This window comes from Phyllostomus hastatus, unplaced genomic scaffold, assembly GCF_019186645.2.
Source record: "Phyllostomus hastatus isolate PE091 unplaced genomic scaffold, TTU_PhHast_1.1 phas_scaffold_78, whole genome shotgun sequence".
Taxonomy (NCBI): Eukaryota; Metazoa; Chordata; class Mammalia; order Chiroptera; family Phyllostomidae; genus Phyllostomus; species Phyllostomus hastatus.
The window spans coordinates 116,053,432-116,071,683 of NW_025334041.1; the positions used below are offsets into that span (position 1 = coordinate 116,053,432).

At 37.5% G+C, this 18,252-nt stretch overlaps 1 protein-coding gene and 1 non-coding gene across 3 annotated transcripts; both read left to right on the plus strand.

Moving 5' to 3' along the window:
• The first annotated feature begins 1,752 nt into the window (after positions 1-1,752).
• On the plus strand, positions 1,753-1,859 carry LOC123812230. The gene has a single exon (XR_006784518.1). It is a non-coding gene; the product is annotated as a U6 spliceosomal RNA (small nuclear RNA).
• A 3,875-nt stretch (positions 1,860-5,734) lies between these two features.
• On the plus strand, positions 5,735-16,430 carry DPY30 (dpy-30 histone methyltransferase complex regulatory subunit). 2 transcript variants are annotated; one of them, XM_045828098.1, is made up of 5 exons: positions 5,735-5,877; positions 6,104-6,175; positions 6,261-6,308; positions 12,635-12,777; positions 16,079-16,430. In XM_045828098.1, exons 2-5 carry the CDS (start codon positions 6,140-6,142, stop codon positions 16,149-16,151), a joined length of 300 nt encoding a protein of 99 aa, XP_045684054.1. In that variant the 5' UTR covers positions 5,735-5,877; positions 6,104-6,139; the 3' UTR covers positions 16,152-16,430. The 2 variants fall into 2 exon arrangements, with proteins under 2 accessions (XP_045684054.1, XP_045684055.1); XM_045828099.1 differs by having other exon boundaries at positions 5,862-6,003.
• The last annotated feature ends 1,822 nt before the right edge of the window (positions 16,431-18,252 follow it).

Consider the following 18,252-nt stretch of genomic DNA (forward strand, 5'->3'; position numbering starts at 1 on the left):
GTAGGGGGTGTGCAAGAAATAACCACACAGTGATGTTTCTCTCCCTCTCTTTCTCCCTCCCTTCCACTGTCTAAAAATAAATAAATAAAATCTTTAAAAATAATATTTTCCAATTTTTTTAAAACAAATTCATGATATTGGTGAACAAAAGTTCAAATATCGATATAAAATTTTGTTTCAAGCAAAGATTCCCCTTTTCATTTTCCCTCTCTAGAGGTAACCACTATTAATAGTTTGTTGTATTATCTCTTCAGGCTTTTTCCTATGCATATACAAATAAATATGTACAAAAATAGAATCTTACAACATGGATTTTCCTGCAACGTACACTTTTTTCATATAAAATTATGTTGTGAATGTCTTTTCATGCCAATACCTACAGATCTACCTCATTCTTTTCAATGGCTACACAGTGGTCCATTGTACTGAGATACAACAATTTAACCTATTGCCAATCTTTTCCTATTAAGAACTATGGTACAATAGGTATCTTTATATCTTTGTACAGTTTGTATTTCTATGGGATGAAGTTCTAGAAGTAGAATTGACACATCAAAGTAAAAATTCTATTTTAGTTTCTCTCTTTCATTGTAAGCTCATACAGAGTATGAATTCTTTATATAATATGGTAGTAAATGTTTTTTAGCTAACTACTCAGAATCCATTCCCTTTTTCCTCCTTTCTACCCATTGAAGTGTTTCCTGTGTGGAACCAATCCTCTCTCCTTGCATAGCAGTTATGCAGTTTAGGTGGGATTAACCAGCGCCGAGTCACATCCTGTCATTGTTTAGGGATGGACAATAATTCAGGTCTGTGTTAGCTACACAGGCATCCACATTATCAGAATAACCGGTCCAAGTTGGACAGACCAGAGCCAAGTTCAGACTTTTGGTCTACTGCGAGAGCTATGAGAAGTGATGCTCTCTCTCCTTGAATGTGAAAAAGTGAGAATGTAGCCCTGAATACTTCCGGCAATTGTCTCTCACCCACAAGAAAAGCAGCCTGAGGTCAGGAGCTGATTGTATGGAGGGAAGAAGGGAGACAACTGCAGAGAAACTACAGAGAAGCCACAGTTAATCTTTGCCTGATGTTCACTTCATTGCCTGGTGCCTGTTCACTTTATTGCCCGATTTTTCCGTTGTTAGCTATGAAATCTTCTTTATTGTTTCACAAATCTGAGTTGGGATTTCTATTACTAGAAACCTAAATCATACTGATACATTCGTCCTTTGTACATAGCTGGAGGCACAACCTTTGGAATTAGATGGGTCTAGGTTGATATTTCAACTAGCTGTATAATTACTTATGTAACAATATGTGAGAATTTTTATGAATCTATTTTATCATGCTTTTTATGGGAATAATAACATGTACAGTACCTTACAAGGCTATTAGCATATCATGTGGTGGAATAAGTAAATCACTTCACAGGGTACAACATAATTGAACTTCTAATTAAATTTTTTCTGCACTCTCCCACATATGTGTACATTATCAATGCATTTTGATATTATAAAGAAAAAACGTTAAAAAAATAATCATGTATTAAAGTTAGGCGGCACCCTGACTGGCTTGGCTCAGTGGATTGTGTGTCATCCTGCAAAGGTTGACGGAAAGGTTGCAGGTTCAGTTCCTGTCAGGGCACATTCCTGGGCCTTGGGCCAGATCCCTGGCTGGAGGTGTGCAAGAGGCAACAGATAGATGTTTCTCTCCCTCTCTGTGTCTCCTCCTCTCTCTAAAAATAAATAAATAGTGCTCACTTCGGCAGCACATATACTAAAATTGGAATGATAGAGAGAAGATTAGCATGGCTCCTGCATAAGGACAACACACATAAAAAATAAATAAAATCTAAAATAAATTAAGGTGGTATATGATCAGTTTGTGGTTTCAATAATTACAGAAATTTCAGGCAGTTTTTTTTTAAAGATTTTATTTATTTATTTTTTAGAGAGAGAAAGGAGGGAGAAAGAGAGAGAGGTTGCTGGGGGCCATGGCCTGCAACCCAAGCATGTGCCCTGACTGGGAATCAAACCTGCAATGCTTTGGTTTGCAGCCCGCACTCAATCCACTGAGCTATGCCAGCCAGGACATTCCAGGTAGTTTTGACGAAACCAAAGTAATTTATTTTTACCATGGGAATAGGGCGGGGATGGTGGAGGGGGCTTCTGGAAAGGAAGGAAGTCCCCTAGGAGACAGACAGGCCACAGTCCGCCATATTTTAGGCGTCGTGAGGTACTGGATTTCCCCACAACCCTCTCAGGTGTCCAGTGGGGAAATTGAGGCCCAGATAAGACAATGGAATTCTGAGTGGTTGGGGCAAAGCCAATCCCCCTCCCTGCAGTACTTCCCTACCAAATACTACACGGGTGGGGGGTGGGCATGAGGAGGCCCTCCTTGGAACCAGCCCCACCCAGGAGCCCTGAGGCTAAGAGACAATGTGAAATACCAATGGCAGACCAGAGGCAGTGAAAGCCTCTTTCTAGGAAGAAAAGTAAAGTGGTGTAACTACCTGTTTCTATTTTACTGCCCAAGTTTGTTTTTGAGAAGTGGTTTCGACATAAATTAACATGGAATGGCTCTGAGTATCTTAAAATTGAGATATAAAAGTTATACATTGTACCTATTATTTACTCACCCATGACTTATTTATAAACATAAATTTGTTATTTGGAATTGAAAAAAATAATAAAACCAACTTTTTTTCTTAACTTTTAAGTATAAAACCAACTTTTAAACATTTAAAATCATTTAAAACATTTTAGAAAAAATCTAAATATAACCTATTGTGAGAAATGGAGGAAATAATTGACAATTTAGATTGGAAATGATAAGGTTAGCCTTTTCATTTTTATTTGCTGAGATCATGTCTGGATAATAAAAATCAAAAGAACGCACTGTATTCATGTCTTTAAAAAGCTTATTTTGTATGTTCCTTGATATACCATTATTTCTGATGAGATGGGGTGGTGGTAAGGGTGCTTGGGGATGGGTTTGGTAACGGAGACAAAGGAAATATGGGTGGAGCAGTTGTATCCCTATATTAGCCACCAAAAGATATTCCCTGGAAAAGTGATTTATGGAATCTGGAATATATATTTGTAGGTCGTCTTGAGAGGTGGCTCATGTCCCTCCCCACAAACTGCTCGGAGGGCCCATTTACACTCAATAAATTCGACCACAGATTGACGCAAACACATCCGTGTGTGTGTGTGCATGCACACACGGTGAATCACGTTCTGTATTTCTCTGAGCACTTTCTTTTCCACAAATTTCCTAAAAACAAAATAGAAGCAACAACAAAAAAGAGAGATCATTACAATATTGAAGTAGATATAGATAAAATAGGTACTTTAAGTTTACAAAGCAGTTCATCTATCTTACCTCATTTGAGCATCTCAATGAAGTAAGCATTGTTATCCTAATTTTATGTGAAAAAACGTGACACTCAGAAGAGTTAAACTCTTCAGTTAATTTCACATGGCAAACAAGGGAAGGGACCAGGTTTTAATATTTACACCCAAATCAAGTGTTTCTCTACTACACACATTATATTTTTCCTACATAGGTGTTGCCTGCCTAATCGGCTAATGTTTTATAAATGGAATTTGCACCAAGTATGTAAAAAGGAGGTCAAGCACAGGTGTTCTTTATTATTGTAGATTCTAGAATTCTAGTTCTAGAATCTTTAACTACTATTTCCTTAAAATTCCAAGGACAGGAAGTCTAGGGTAGAACTTTGGTGCCAGTGCTTCTTTCCCTATGTAGTCACTCCTTTTGAAAATATATTTATTGAATATAAGAAACAAACAAATACAAAGATGAATATAGTTAAGATCTTTATCTCCAAAGAGCTCAACATCTAGTTGTGTTTACCTGTACACAAAATGAAGACAGAATGAGCTCAGTACCATAGTAGGACATAATAGAAGCAGATGAGAAGAGTACTGCAGTTTCACACAAGTTCAAATAACAGTTAAATGTCTTTTCAAGTTGTTCAGACAGCACACATTATTGAAAATTCCCTCATAATCATGGTTCCTAGGGTCTCCTCTTTAGAATCTTTAATTCATATCAAAACTTGGTGTTCTGCAGTATCTTTATGTTTCCTCTTACTATGTTGGTAATTCATTTACATCATTTGTCATTTTTTTAAATCTGCCCTCCTTCTCTGCCAAAATGTCTTGTTTTCTGACTCTGACAATTAATAAATTGTAAATGTAAAAATTTTGGCGAAGCTTTTTTGTACACCACACTAGTAATTCGTCTTTAGGTTTAAAGAAACCTAGCTGATACTTAGTTCTCTGCTGTTCCCTTCAGTAATCATTTTTACATTGTCTTCTTTTTTTTTGCTTTCAGAAGTGTCAGGTATATATATAAATATTCAATTTTGACTATGGATCAACTCAACTCAATTGATGTTGTGCACCTGCAATGTACTAGGCACTGTGTGAAGTACAAAGATAAAAAAGACAAGGTCCTTGCTGTAAAGGAGCTTGCAGTCTAACTTTCTCCTTTATTGTCAGTACTTAGAAAACGTAAATGGCAGTTACTGTCTGGAATTTGGTAATATGTCTTGAGTGCCCACTATGTTTGGGAAATGTGTAGATATATTATAATATTACAATGCACTTAACTATTCTCTTAAATTTCCCTGATTATTCTCTGGTCTTATTTGCTGTTATTTGCTGTTACTCCTGAAAAGCACTTAATCTTGAGTTATTATGTTTATGTTCAATTTCTGTATCCTCTACTGTGCATTTGCATCTTTGCATCAGTTTTATGTGGAAAATCCTCAAAGTGCTATGTGGTAGCTGTCACCAATCACAGTCCTAATCAAGTATACATTATAAAACAAAACTTTAAAAACATACCCACAAGTCTAGCTCCTAAACAAATTTTATTTTCCTTAGATATTTATACATGCAGTTTTTAGAGTAGCAAAATGAAGTTGTTTTCTACCTTAAAGAACCCTTAATGTGATAATCCTAAATATTTCCATATTTCTAGAGTCATGACTGTGAATGGTTGATATTCTATTCAGTCGACACGCCACAATTTACTCTCCAAATATTTGATGAAGTTTTCAAATTTTCACATTTTAAAGTGCAACTACAAATTATTGAGCCAAAGGCAGGAACTTTAACGACTGTTACTTAAAATTACATTAAAATAAATGGAATTTATTGAAATTAAGACAACCGGATTTACTAGTTTGTTTACTATTTATAAATTGTGTGGATGCAAATTATCCTTTATTTATTTTTTTACAAAAACAATATTACCAATAGTATCACGTTTTGGAAAGCCTTGCATATTGCCAGTTTCGATACCACCGTAAGGTAACATCCACATCGCATGTTCACAACTTTAAGGACTTGAATAAAGGCTAACACGAAACCCCAAAACACTGCTGCTTCGTTTGGCTTTAGAGTGAAACCCCGACATTCTTCTGTAGACTGTTGAGCTTGGGTCTGAGATTTTCTAGTTAGAACTACCAAGCAAGTGGTTTCGGTTCCGCGAGGAAAATCTTGGGTAGAAGCTTGCCCGCAGCACCGAGCGCTGGCCAGCCGAAACCCTGCCAGCCGGGCTCTCAGTGGGTCTGCAGTGGAGTGGCGCTCGTGCTGGCTGGGCGGGTAGAGGAATGATCCTCTCACAGTCGGGGTGGGCTCACCTCGCCTACGGTACTCAGCGAAAGGCAGGGAGCCAGGTAGACACACTTCCGACGCCTCAGGGACATTCCTCACCCTAGGCCCGCTGGGGAGTTCTGCGCAAGCGCGTTAGTCGTGCGACATCCATCACTTACGGCGGAAGCGGTTTGTGCTGGGAGTTGGTGGCGCGCTGCAGGGCTCTTAGGAACGGACGGCTCCGGCGCGGGTAATCAGCTCCCTTTACCCCTCTCACCACTTCTTGGGATCGTGGAGCTTCTGGACCTGATGCGGCCACTCAGTTGTGGACTGTCTCTCCCTGCTTCTCTACTACTCGGGGTGATCCCGCGCCCAGGTGGGGGTGAGGGGCGGGGTCGGGGGCTTCTCTGGACTCCATCCTGGCTGCGTAGTGTTGAAATCTCCCGGGTAACACATGGTTGTTCTTGTTTTCCAAGACTGGTATCCGGGGACTGTGACTTGCAGGGTCCGCCATGGAGTCAGAGCAGATGCTGGAGGGACAGACGCAGGTACCCGGAGGCCCTGGATTCATGGTGGCGGTGTGCAGCGAGAAAGGGTGGCCGATGTCTCTTTGACCTGTGTTTTGTTTTCTAGGTTTCGGAAAATCCTCACTCTGAGTACGGTCTCACAGATAATGTCGAGGTAACTTACCCAGTTCCTAAAGCTGTTTCTGTGCGTCTCTTAAGAGCTGGAGGAACTTGGGATCCATTTTTATTAGGTTACTTTGTCCAAGGGAAAACTTTATCTTCATGAAGCAAATACTAGCAAATTATGGGGAGCTTGTTTTATTAGCGGTACTAACATCTCGGGGTATTCAGACATACAAATTAATTTTGAGTCAAGAGGTTGAAATTGTGAAAGTGATATAAAGAAACATGCATGCATTGTTAGTGGAGACGTGGAATCGTTTTGCTTGCTGTCTCTTAATGCATCTGTTGGGATATTGCTTTGGAGAAACAGCATATTAAAATGAAGAAACCCATTGTCTTTGGAGCAGAATTGTGTTGGTGTAGTCAGTATTTAATAAATGTTGATTTCTTTGCAGAGTTTATTAGTCAGGTGCATTGGAAGCTATAACATACATAGTAGACATTTTTTGCCTTAGATGTTTAAGTCTGAATTCAGAAAAAAATGAAAAAGGTAACTTTTATAGAGCTTTTTCATATAAATGCTAAAAGGTTATTGTCTAAAAGTAGAAGTTACTTTGTAAATGAATGAATAAATGATGGAACAAATTAATTAACCAGAGCTGGGTGGAATTGGTTAGGAAAACAGGGACTTCTGGAAGGAGATGTATGTATGCCTTTTACTATAAAAAGAAATACATTACTGGTGATTAAGGTCGGATACATGGGAGAAGGAGCGTTTCCGAGGACAGTAATAATAGTAACAGTTCCTAATATTTCCTTTTTTTTCTTCAAATTTTTACTTATTGATTTTAGGGAGGGGCTGGGAGAGAGAAAGAATGAGGAGAGAGAGAGAGAGAAAGAGAGAGAAAAAAAGAAAGAAACATCGATTTGTTGTTCTACTTATTTATGCATTCATTGGCTGATTCTTGGCTTGTATGTGCCCTGAACTGGGATCTGACCTGTGCCCTGCAGCCTTGGTGTATGGGTTGTTGATCTGACCAACTGAGTACCTGGCCAGGGCCTAGCTGCTAATATTTCTTTAGCCTTTTTACTATGTGCCAGACATACTCCTAAGTGATTTGCATGTATCTTCAGTCCTATAAGGCTCAGAGAAGTTGAATAACTTGTCCAGGGTTACCAGGAGGTTATGTGGAGAGCTGTGTGTTAAACCTAGGCAGGTTGACACTTTTAAAGTACAATTAAATTGTATTGCCTATCTTGACTAACTCCTGAAGTTTGGGGGCCTGTGGAGTGGCTACTCTGTTCCTATAAGATTGCTCAAAATGTTGATTGTTTTGGTATCAGTTTGTTGCTTTGATATCAATACTGATAAGAGAATCTCTTTCTGATACAATTTTTAGTTGAAGTTATTCTGCTGAATGGGGTGAAGATATACTATACCACTTTGTTTTCTAGTTATTGGAGACTTTTTTTTTAGGCATCAACAATCTTTCCTTGATGGTGCTTGTCTATGATGCCAGAGCCATATTATTGTAGAGCAGTGATACCCAAATGCTTTTTCCTTAAGCAGACATTTGAGAAAACCAATTTCCATGGTAAAGTGAGAAAAAAAAAATGAGTGGAATAAATGTTTAATAATGATACATTATTTGGAAATTGGTCTTCCTACCCGCATAATTTTAAAATGCTTATTCTTTTATGAATTAATGGTGATAGTAAAATAATAATTATGTTTATGTGTAAGTTTTTACTTGGCAAAATAGAATTGACCCTATGTTAGTTTCTTCATTTATTGTATTATTTTATTTCTGATTTAGTTGTTTGTGAGATATGAAAGCCTGGAAACCACTCTTCTACAGTTGCTGCTGTTGCTTTTTCCCTTATGATTACATTTGATTGCCTTTTTTGCCTTTTAGTTACAATTTTTTTTAGATGTTTGCTTTAGGGTTTGTACTGTGCAAGTTTAACTTAGTACAATTTACCTCCAAGTGGTAGTATATATTTTTTATTTATAGTGTAAGAATCTTAAAAGAGTAATTTTTCAGTTCCTCTCTTATCTTTGTTCTGTTATTATCATATTTTATTTTACATATGTTATAAGCCTTACAATTCATTATTTTTATTTTTTCTTTAAAAAGTCAGTTATCTTTAAAGACACTTAAACAGTAAGAAAAAGGAATATTTCACATTTACCTCCTCACAATTTCTGGGTTCTTCATTGGGCCCATATTCCATCTGTTATTATTTTCCTTCCACCTGAAGGGTTTCCTTGAGCATTTCTAGTAGTTCGGGTCTGCTGATAAGGAATTCTTTAAGCTTCTGAATGTCTGAAAAGTCATTTATTTGGTCTTTGTTTCTGAGGTATTTTTGCTAGGTGTAGATTTGTTCGTTTTCTCGCTGACATTTCTTCTGACAAGAAGTCTGCTATCGTTCCTTTCTTTGCTCCTTCATACTGAATGCCTTTTTTCTTGGTGCTTTTAGCATTTTATTACAGATTTAAATAATTTGATTATGATGTACCCTTGTGTACTTTAAAAAATGTTTATGTTTCTTGTGCTTAAGATTTATGGAGTTTTTGGCTGTGTAGGTTTATTGTTTTCATGAAATTTCAAAAAGTTTCAGCCAATATTACTTCAAATTATTTTCAAGTATTTTGTTTAACTTATTTGTGCTGTCTTGTATATTCTTGAACATAGGGGATATAATAACTGGTTTACTGGAATTGCCTATTCTATCATTTGTGGCATTTCTGGGTTTTTCCGTGGATTGATTTTTCTCCTTATTACTTCTTCTTTGTCGCCTGCCAATGTGAATTTTACCTCATTGGGTACTTGTTTTTGTATTCCTTCAAACATTTTTTAAAGAAAATTTTTATTCAGTAGCTCATCAGGGAGAGTGAATGAGAGAAACATCACATCAATTTGTTGCTCTACCCATTTATGCATTCATTGGTTGATTCTTGTATGTGCCCTGACTAGGGATCAAACTCACAACCTTGGTGTGTGAGAATGATGCTCTAACCAACTGAGCTACTGGGTCAGGGCCTCAAACATTGAACTTTGTCCTAGGACTTAAGTTGCTTGGAAACAATTTTGTAAAAATATTTATTTACTTTTAGAAGGGGGGGAGAAAGAGGGAGAGGAACATCAGTATGCAAATGGTTGCCTCTCACTCATCCGCATGTGGGAACCTGGCACACAACCCAGGCATGTTCCCTGGCTGGGAATCAAACCCTGACTGGGGATTGAATTGGCGATCTCTTGGTTCGCTGCCCAGTGCCCAGTCCACTGAGCCACACCAGCCAGGGCTGGAAACAATTTGCTCCCTTTGAGGTTTGAGCTTCGTTAAGTGGGACCAGACCAGCCTTTGGTTTAGACTTTATTTCGTCGTCTTCTATATTCTACTCAATGCTTCATGTATTATGAGGTTTTCCCATTCTAGGTCACAGAAACATGAAGTACTCCTGGCTGTGAGTGAAGCACACAGGTGTTAGTGCCAGGGATTGTTCCTTCTGCTCCTTCCATGCAGTTTTTTCCCTGACCTTGGGTAGTTCCCTCACACCTTTGCACTGACAGGTTGACAGGTACTCACTGGAAGGCTGGAAGGCAGTCTCTTTAGTGTCTTATTGTGCAACTCTTTCCTCTCTGTGCAGCTGTCTCTTCCCCATGGGACTCTTCTTCAGTACTCTGCCCTGCACATTCTAGATGGGTTGATCTCCCTGAATTTTGGGGTTCTGCTTTGGTTTCCTTTTCCTGCACTGCATCCTGTTAAGTTCTCTAGGCAGGAAACAGGGGTTGGGCAGTCATAGGCTCACCTCATCTTCCTCTTTGTGTGATCTTTGTTCTATACTGTTAATAGTTTATGTATTATAGTAGTTTGGAGATGTATGTATTTTTAGATTAATACAAGATTTTGATAACTAAAATTAACTAGAGCAGTTTGGCACATAGTGAATATTCAGTAAATATTTGAATGAAACAAATGAGAGGATTTGGTCAAGGAGTTTATTATAGGATTTAAAGGAATTGCTTAGGCATTGCTATTTCTTATTGAAGGCATTGATTGGAATGTCATGTAACCGACTAGTTTGTCAGGTATTGTGGGGGGGCCCTACCCGCGGGACCCCCAACCCTCCCCACCTCCAGCTGCCACAGATGAGAATAAGTCTGCCAAGACATGATCTGCTTGGGGAGGAAAGGTGGCCCATCTCAAGTGGGAAGGGCCAGGAGCCTTTTCCTTAATGGGCTTTTATTGGGTTCATTTTGCACAGGAATACAGGTAAAGCTCATCAGTCATTGTCAGGCAGTAAGGATCAAACAATAGATAGCATACAAAGAACTACAAGGGCTTATTGTGAGTCAGGGTCTGTTAGCTAAAGGGCTACAAAACTTGGGGAAACAAACTCAATTCCTGCTCGGACCCTTATCATTTAATGGAGAACATTCTTAGCAAAGCAGGTTTCACAGGATTTTATGCATTCTTTCTTAGGCCTGATCACCTGGGGACCCGCCCTTTCCCGCACAGGGCTACACCGCCCTTTATCATTGTTTCAGGCTTAAGTCAGGCAGGGTAAGTAAGGCAGCCAAGAGATTAAGAGACTTCTCCCAGACAGAATGAGGACTCAGGCTCTGTCAAAGCTGATGGGTGAGGGTCCATCACCACCTTTTGCCATAGCCTCCCAAGTCCTTCCCTGGGGCCTTCCAGTGACTGTGCCTGTTTTAGGTTGTTCCCCCCTTTGGGAATCTTACCTGTCATTGGCTAACCCATCAAGCATTGGGGACCAGGCAGGGTGAAGAAAAAGGAGCAGAAGCTTTTTTATCTCCTGCCAGGGAGATAAACTTTGTCTCCTTAGTGGCTTATGGTAAGAAGGTTGCTCTCTCAGCCTTAGCCATGGGGGGTTTACAGCTTCTGAAACCAGGAAGGGTGGTTCCCAACAAGGTATTATCTGTTGAAATTTAGTAATGACCAGTAAGTAACTGAGGGGAAAACAAATAGCTATTTTATACATTAATTAGGTATAGAAGATTTTCTTATTAGGCCCCCCAAATTAGATTGAAAAATTATAGCCAAACCTAGAATAGTTGCCTGACAGGATTATGGGAAGTGTCCTTGGAAACCATGGTATATATTATGTAGGTATATGATTAAGGGTATTTTTCCCTTTTTATAAAATTTTAAAAATAATATAGGAAAGTGTTATTTATATTCAGTTTGAGTATGTTTGGAGCAAAAGTTTATTTAAATGGAAGTGCTCTTAATAGTGTTTTGTGTTTTAGATGGCTACTTATTTTTACATTTCTAAAATGGTAAATTTTCAAAAGAGGGCAAAATTTTCACTAGTTTTTGGCACTCTGGATGAACATGTGAAAGGCCCCAGATGTGGGGGTTCCCAGGAGCGATGTGTCTAAGTCACTGTCTCCTGAACATCATTTCAGCCTCACAGTCGTTATCATTCCATGTTGGTCATTTTCCCTTTTTTTTTTGGCTACTTTTTACATACTATTTTTTTCTTTATTTACTTAAAAAAATCATAGATGCATTTATTTAAAAAAGAAACATAAATGAAAAATGCATTCTCCTCAGATAGAAGGTAACTATAAAAATGAAAACTGAATATAAAACAGTGCTTAATATACAGGGTCTGGCAGAAGTAATGGCTGCTTGAGTGTGGTTGTTAGGGGTAATAATATAGGCGTAATAATTTATAGTTTTAATTTGAACATTTCACCTAAAATGTCATCTGGTATGCTTGAGTATGATATTGTTATGTTACAGAATTACATGTTTATGATTTTGTAATAAAAGAGTTCATGATAAAAAAGGGGGTGTTATTTGTGCCCGATACTGTATTTTAGCTGGATTCTATTGTCAATGGAAGGCCCTGAGTCTGAGGCCTGCTCTCTGTGTTGAAAGAGTTAAGCAAGTGTTAACAGAAGTGTTAAAGACATATTAGCACCAAACTGAAACTTGGTCCTTGATATTATCTGCGATGAAAGAATTGAAATAGGACTAGCTTTCTCACTGTGATTCAGTGCTACAGTGTCATGTCCAGATTTTTGGAAGCACACTGCAAGAAGGCATTCTCGTGAAGAAAAGGAGGACTTGTATTTAGTTCTAAAAGGGCAGAGGGGAAAGTTAGAAAGAGTAGGATCTGGACATATGACATTAAAAGAAAGATATAATGGTGCTCTCAGAGAGAACAGGCTTGAGTGAAATTTAGAGTTGGGTTTGATTTTATTTTGGCAGAGGATTTGCAGTTCAATACTAGTTTTTAGTCATTGGTTTGCCTTTTCTATTAGTGTTATGTTTCCATTAACTTTTGTTTAGCACTCAAAATAAGTATTTGTAATATTCATGCATGTTTTTTGAATTCAATAGAGGATAGTGGAAAATGAGAAGATTAATGCAGAAAAGTCATCAAAACAGAAAGTGGATCTCCAGTCTTTGCCAACGCGTGCCTACCTGGATCAGACTGTTGTGCCTATCTTATTACAGGGGCTTGCTGTGCTTGCAAAGGAAAGGTAAGAGAGCGTCTGCAGAGGAGTTACCAGAGAAAGCAAAATAAAGGCTTTTCTAACTGAAATATCGTTAGCTATGTGTAGTTTTTTTTCCTCTGTAAAGAATTTGTGGATATTAAAGGTATTTTTAAAGTCAGTCATAATCTCAGTTCAGATACTTTCATTTTTTTTTCTATGAGATCTTTGATCATATATATATATATATGCCTTGTTATAAACATTAATAATCATGATATATGTGTAATTTTTTAAATCCTCACCCAAGGATTTTTTTTTAAAGATTTTATTTATTTATTTTTAGAGAGATGGAGGGAGAGAGGATGAGAAACATCCATGTGTGAAAGAAACATGGATTGACTAGTTGCCACTTGTGCACCACAGCTGGGGACCTGCCCTGGCAATCTAGGCATGTGCCCTGATGGGGAATTGAACCAGTGACCTTTTGGTTCACAGGTTGACAATCCACTAAGCCACACCAGCCAGGGCAAGAATATGTTTTCTTAGAGAGGAAGGGAGAGAGGGAGAGAGAGAAACATTAATGTGAGACAGAAACATCCATTGCTTGCCTCCTATATGAGCCCCGGATGGGGATCAAACTTACAACTTTTTTTTGGTGTGTGGGGACAACTCTCCAACCAACTGAGGCACCCAGCAAGGGCAGTGTATAGGTAATCTTACATTTCTTTTCTACTTAAGTTTATAACATAAATCTTTTTGTATATCTTTGCGTAGACTTCATGATTATAATTTAAATTATAGTAGTACCACAGTTAAAATAGCCATTTTCTCATTGTTGAAAATTTCAATTCAGTTTCCTTTGCTATTATAGGTCACCAGGCAGTTTATCTGTTTTTTTAATACCTCTTTTGTTTTCATTTAATTATTTTCCTATGGTAAATTCCCAAGAGTGGTTTGCTAGTTCAAAGGACATGACTACTATTATGGTATCTGACACGTAGTATCATACTTATGTCCAGAAGTTTATTATTAAAAGTCTTCCACTGTTATTATAGCCTCAACAGCATGAGTGTTATAAACATTTTTTGCCAAATTGTTTTGATTTACATTTCTTTCTTAACAGGATTACGATTTTTCTCTTTTCTGTGCATAAAATTCCCCAGCAATTCTACCTAAATTATTTTTGTGTAAGCAAATCCCATAAACTTTTTTTTGTAAGTAACATTAGTCATCATTTATTAGGTACAGATTATGTTTAAGTCAAAGAATAGTAATGAATACTAGCAAACCCAATATAACTCGATAAGGAACTTGATGGAGTTATGCCGAGTTATTGATTTAGAATAGTATATTAATTTCTTTATGTAAAATTATGATAAACGTTGAATATTTGTTTTATGTTTATAAAATAGGATTTATTATTTATAGCTCTACTACTGAGAGATGAAATATGGACATCTTTTTATGTTTTTTGTTCTTTAAAAAAGGGTAGTAATTAGAAATCTTTTTTTTTAAACAAGTGCTTTTTTTTAAAAAAAAATTTTATTTATTTATTTTTTAGAGAGGGAAGGGAGGGAGATAGAGAGAGAGAGAGAGAAACATCAATGTGCAGTTGCTGGGGGTTATGGCCTGCAACCCAGGAATGTACCCTGGCTGGGAATCGAACCTGGGACTCTTTGGTTCCCAGCCCGCGCTCAATCCACTGAGCTACGCCAGCCAGGGCGTAATTAGAAATCTTGATATTACTTGACATGCTAGAAGAAAAAATTTTATAGTTTTAAGGAATATGCTCTTAGTAAATACAATTTTTAAGTAAAGAGTCTGGCAAAATGATTTATCTAATTACTCTTGAAAAATGTTGTCTATGTTAGCCAGTTAAAAGCTTATTTAAAGTACTAAAGGAATATTTGGAGATCACTATGAATTGATTCTCAATATGTCTTCTCCTTGTAGGGCTTAAAAAGGTATTTTTTCCACTTTTCATCTTTGGATTTGTTTTCTCAGCAAGAATAATTTATGTAAAAGTGATAAATATTCAATAACACCCTTAATTTTAGTTTTTTAAAATTTAGAGAGAGGAAGAGGGGAGAGAGACACACTGTTGTTCCATTTATGTATTCATTGGTTGATTATTGTATGTGCCCTGACTGGGGATCGAACCTGCAATCTTGCCGTGTTGGGATAATGCTCTAATCAAGTGAACTACCTGGCCAGGGCCCCTTTAGTTTTAAAGTATGTTTAACTTCTCAGGTGTGCTGTGTGGTGGCAGTATTAGAATTGATTTCAATTGATTTCAATTATTTGAAGAAAAATAGAAGTGACTTCTTTTTTTTTTTTAAGGTTTTATTTATTTATATTCAGAGAGAAGAGAAGGAAGGGAGAAAGAGAGGGAGAGAAACATTGATGTGTGAGAGACACATCGATTGGTTGCCTCTTACAAGTCCCAACTGGGAGCTGGCCTGCAACCCAGGCATGTGCCCTGACTGGGAATCGAACCTTTCATTTCACAGACTGGCACCCAGTCCACTGAGCCACATCAGCTAGGGCAGAAATGACGTTTTAAAAAGAAAACAGAATCTGTTCAAATGAATACTGCTTCCTTTGATTAGTCACTTAGGGAGTTAATCTAAATGTCATGGTGATGCTAGAGCCATTTTTCTATATTGTTTTTGAATTCTTATTGAAGGACAGTACTTGTACAGAAAATTAAGAATATTACAGGTGTATGTACAGCTTGATGACTTTTCAGAAACCAAGCATACCTATGTGAGCTGCATTCAGATCAAGAAACAAAATACAGCCCTGGCTGGCGTAGCTCAGTGGATTGAGCACGGGCTGGGAACCAAAGTGTCCCAGGTTCGATTCCCAGCCAGGGTACATTCCTGGGTTGCAGGCCATAACCCCCAGCAACCGCACATTGATGTGTCTCTCTCTCTCTCTCCCCCTCTCCCTCCCTTCCCTCCCTAAAAAAAATAAATAAATAAAATCTTAAAAAAAAAAAAAAGAAACAAAATACTGCCGGCACCCCAGCACCCTCACTTGTGGTCCCTTCAAGTCATTTTCCCCCTGGCATAATCATCATTCCCTTTTAGTGCATTTTTGAAACTCGTGTTTTGGAATTGAGTTCATAAGCAGATTTCAGCCATACAGTAATATTAATCCCTTTAAACTACACTGTTGGCCAGCCTGCTTGCCTATCATTTACTATATTTATTACACTACAAGTGGCCTTTGAGTGTAAAAAGAAAATTAAATTTTAAAAGACGTATTTTTATTATGAAATTATATTTAAATGAACACATCTAGAATATAAATTTCTAAATTTTGGATTTCTTTTCCTTTACAGACCACCAAATCCCATTGAATTTCTAGCATCATATCTTTTAAAAAACAAGGCACAGTTTGAAGATCGAAACTGACTTACTGGGAAGAACAGAAAAATTTGGTTTCTACTATAGATTTACACGATTAAGAGGCAGCTTTAATTGCCATGATTCCCCCCCACCTGCACAACCATTCTGAAAGTATAAGAACCTTCAGGACAACACCTTGTTACTGGAGTTGCAGAAGAAAACATATTTCCCTTATTTTGATTTAATCACCATACTTATTTAATGAGTGTATTATGTGCAATTTTTTCTCAGATTGTCTTTAACTTTGTTTTTAAAATGACCTTCAAAATAAACTGTTAAATGTCATTATTGCAATGTAGTTTTTGTTCTCTATGGTAAAACATTTATGTGGTTCAGTTACTTTAATGACTTGCTTTGTATTTGAGAATGCTGCAGGGTTTTACAACAGCATAAAAATACATCAGACTCTAGCATAATATTAAAAAATCTCAAGTTTTTTTCAGCACTGTTCCTGTTCCCCTTGGAGGGTGGAATCTGGGTGTCTTCAATTTTTAAAAACTACCACAGGTGACTCTAATGCACAATGCGGTTGGAGTGCATTCTGGTGTAAGCACTGCCGAGGGTATATGATGTCCTCCCATGCTGTCACCCTTTATGATAATAATAGAGTAATAGTTGTCCTTGCAGTTCTAGTACATGTCAGGCACAGTAGTATTTTACTTAAGTTATTTCTAATACAGCAACTCTGCAAAGTAGATATTGTTATTCCCATTTTGCAGATGAGGAAACAGATTTGGAGAGGGTAAGTGACTTGCTCAAGACCATACTGGTAAGTGCTTGAATGGGCATTCACACCTACTTCTATCAGTATGTTGCTCATAGCTAGGTGAGGAGTACTTGTGCTACTTAATGTCATTGTTCCTTTTCTACAATAAAAAACCAGCCAGTCCTTTTTTTGGGTCTGTACACTTTGTCCTGTAGGAAGAAATGGAGATAACTCATTAAGAAAAGAGAAAATTGTCTCAAGAGAGGAAGGAAAAACATTCAGTAAAGCAATAGTACTCAATTCGGAGTGATTTCTCCTCTCCCCAGAAGATAATTTGGCTTTGTCTAGAAACACTTTGGTTGTCGCAATTGGAGTAAAGTGGAGTTCTAGTGGCACCTAGTGGGTAATGACCAGGGATAATGCTGAACATCTTAAAATGCACTGGACTTCCTGTGTGCCCTACCTCTCCGTAAGAATTATGTGTGTCAAAATGTCAATAGTGCTAAGGTTGAGACACCCTGCTTTGGAAGCATATTAAAAACTGTCCAAGCTAAACGCACGAAGGTGAAGTTAGAAATGTAATGCTGACGAGATATGTATTACAGTTCTCTTGAATACAAAGACAACTCACTTCAGTGGCAGTGGGAGTGACACTTGCAGGGAGGTGAGATTATGGTTTGATTTATGCCTGCACGCCTGAGTATTTGAACAGGAAAAACCTGGAAATACTGCAATCTGTTTATAAGTACTTCTCACAAGCATTCCATCAAATTTATTTTGGTTATTTGGTAATTGATACTTTAATCTGCCCAAGTCTTTTTAGTGATATTATAACAGTTGAGTAAGTACAATTTGGTAATCTCTTATTAAAGCATCAGTAATTTTATCATTTTATCTTAACAGTTCTTCAGTCTTTATATCAGACACTTGGGGAACTTTTTTCTTTTTGACAGCTTGAACCTTTAGTACTTTTTAAAAATGACTGAGGATCTTTAAATATATAGATATATACATAAAACTAAAAAGTATATTATGTATAAATATATATCTGGGCTCTGGAGAGCCTGATTCAAATGGGAGAGACCATGGGCTTTTGAATGGGCATTCAAAATGCTAAGATGTTCTGGTATACTCCGGTTTATGATCACTTGGAAATAATGCCGTACTCTGCATAATGCTGCCATTACTTCCAGTGTTCCATTGAATTATCTTTGAGATAATACTTAAATTACTCAATCTTGAAATTGATACCTTGTTTTTAGTAAGCGCTGAGAATATATGTCTTTTGTTGGTAGTGCACTTGGCACTTAACATGTGCCGGGTGCATTTAAAAAAATGTATTGATTTGAGAGAGGAAGGAACAGAGAGACGGAGGGACAGAGACAGACATCAATTTGTTGT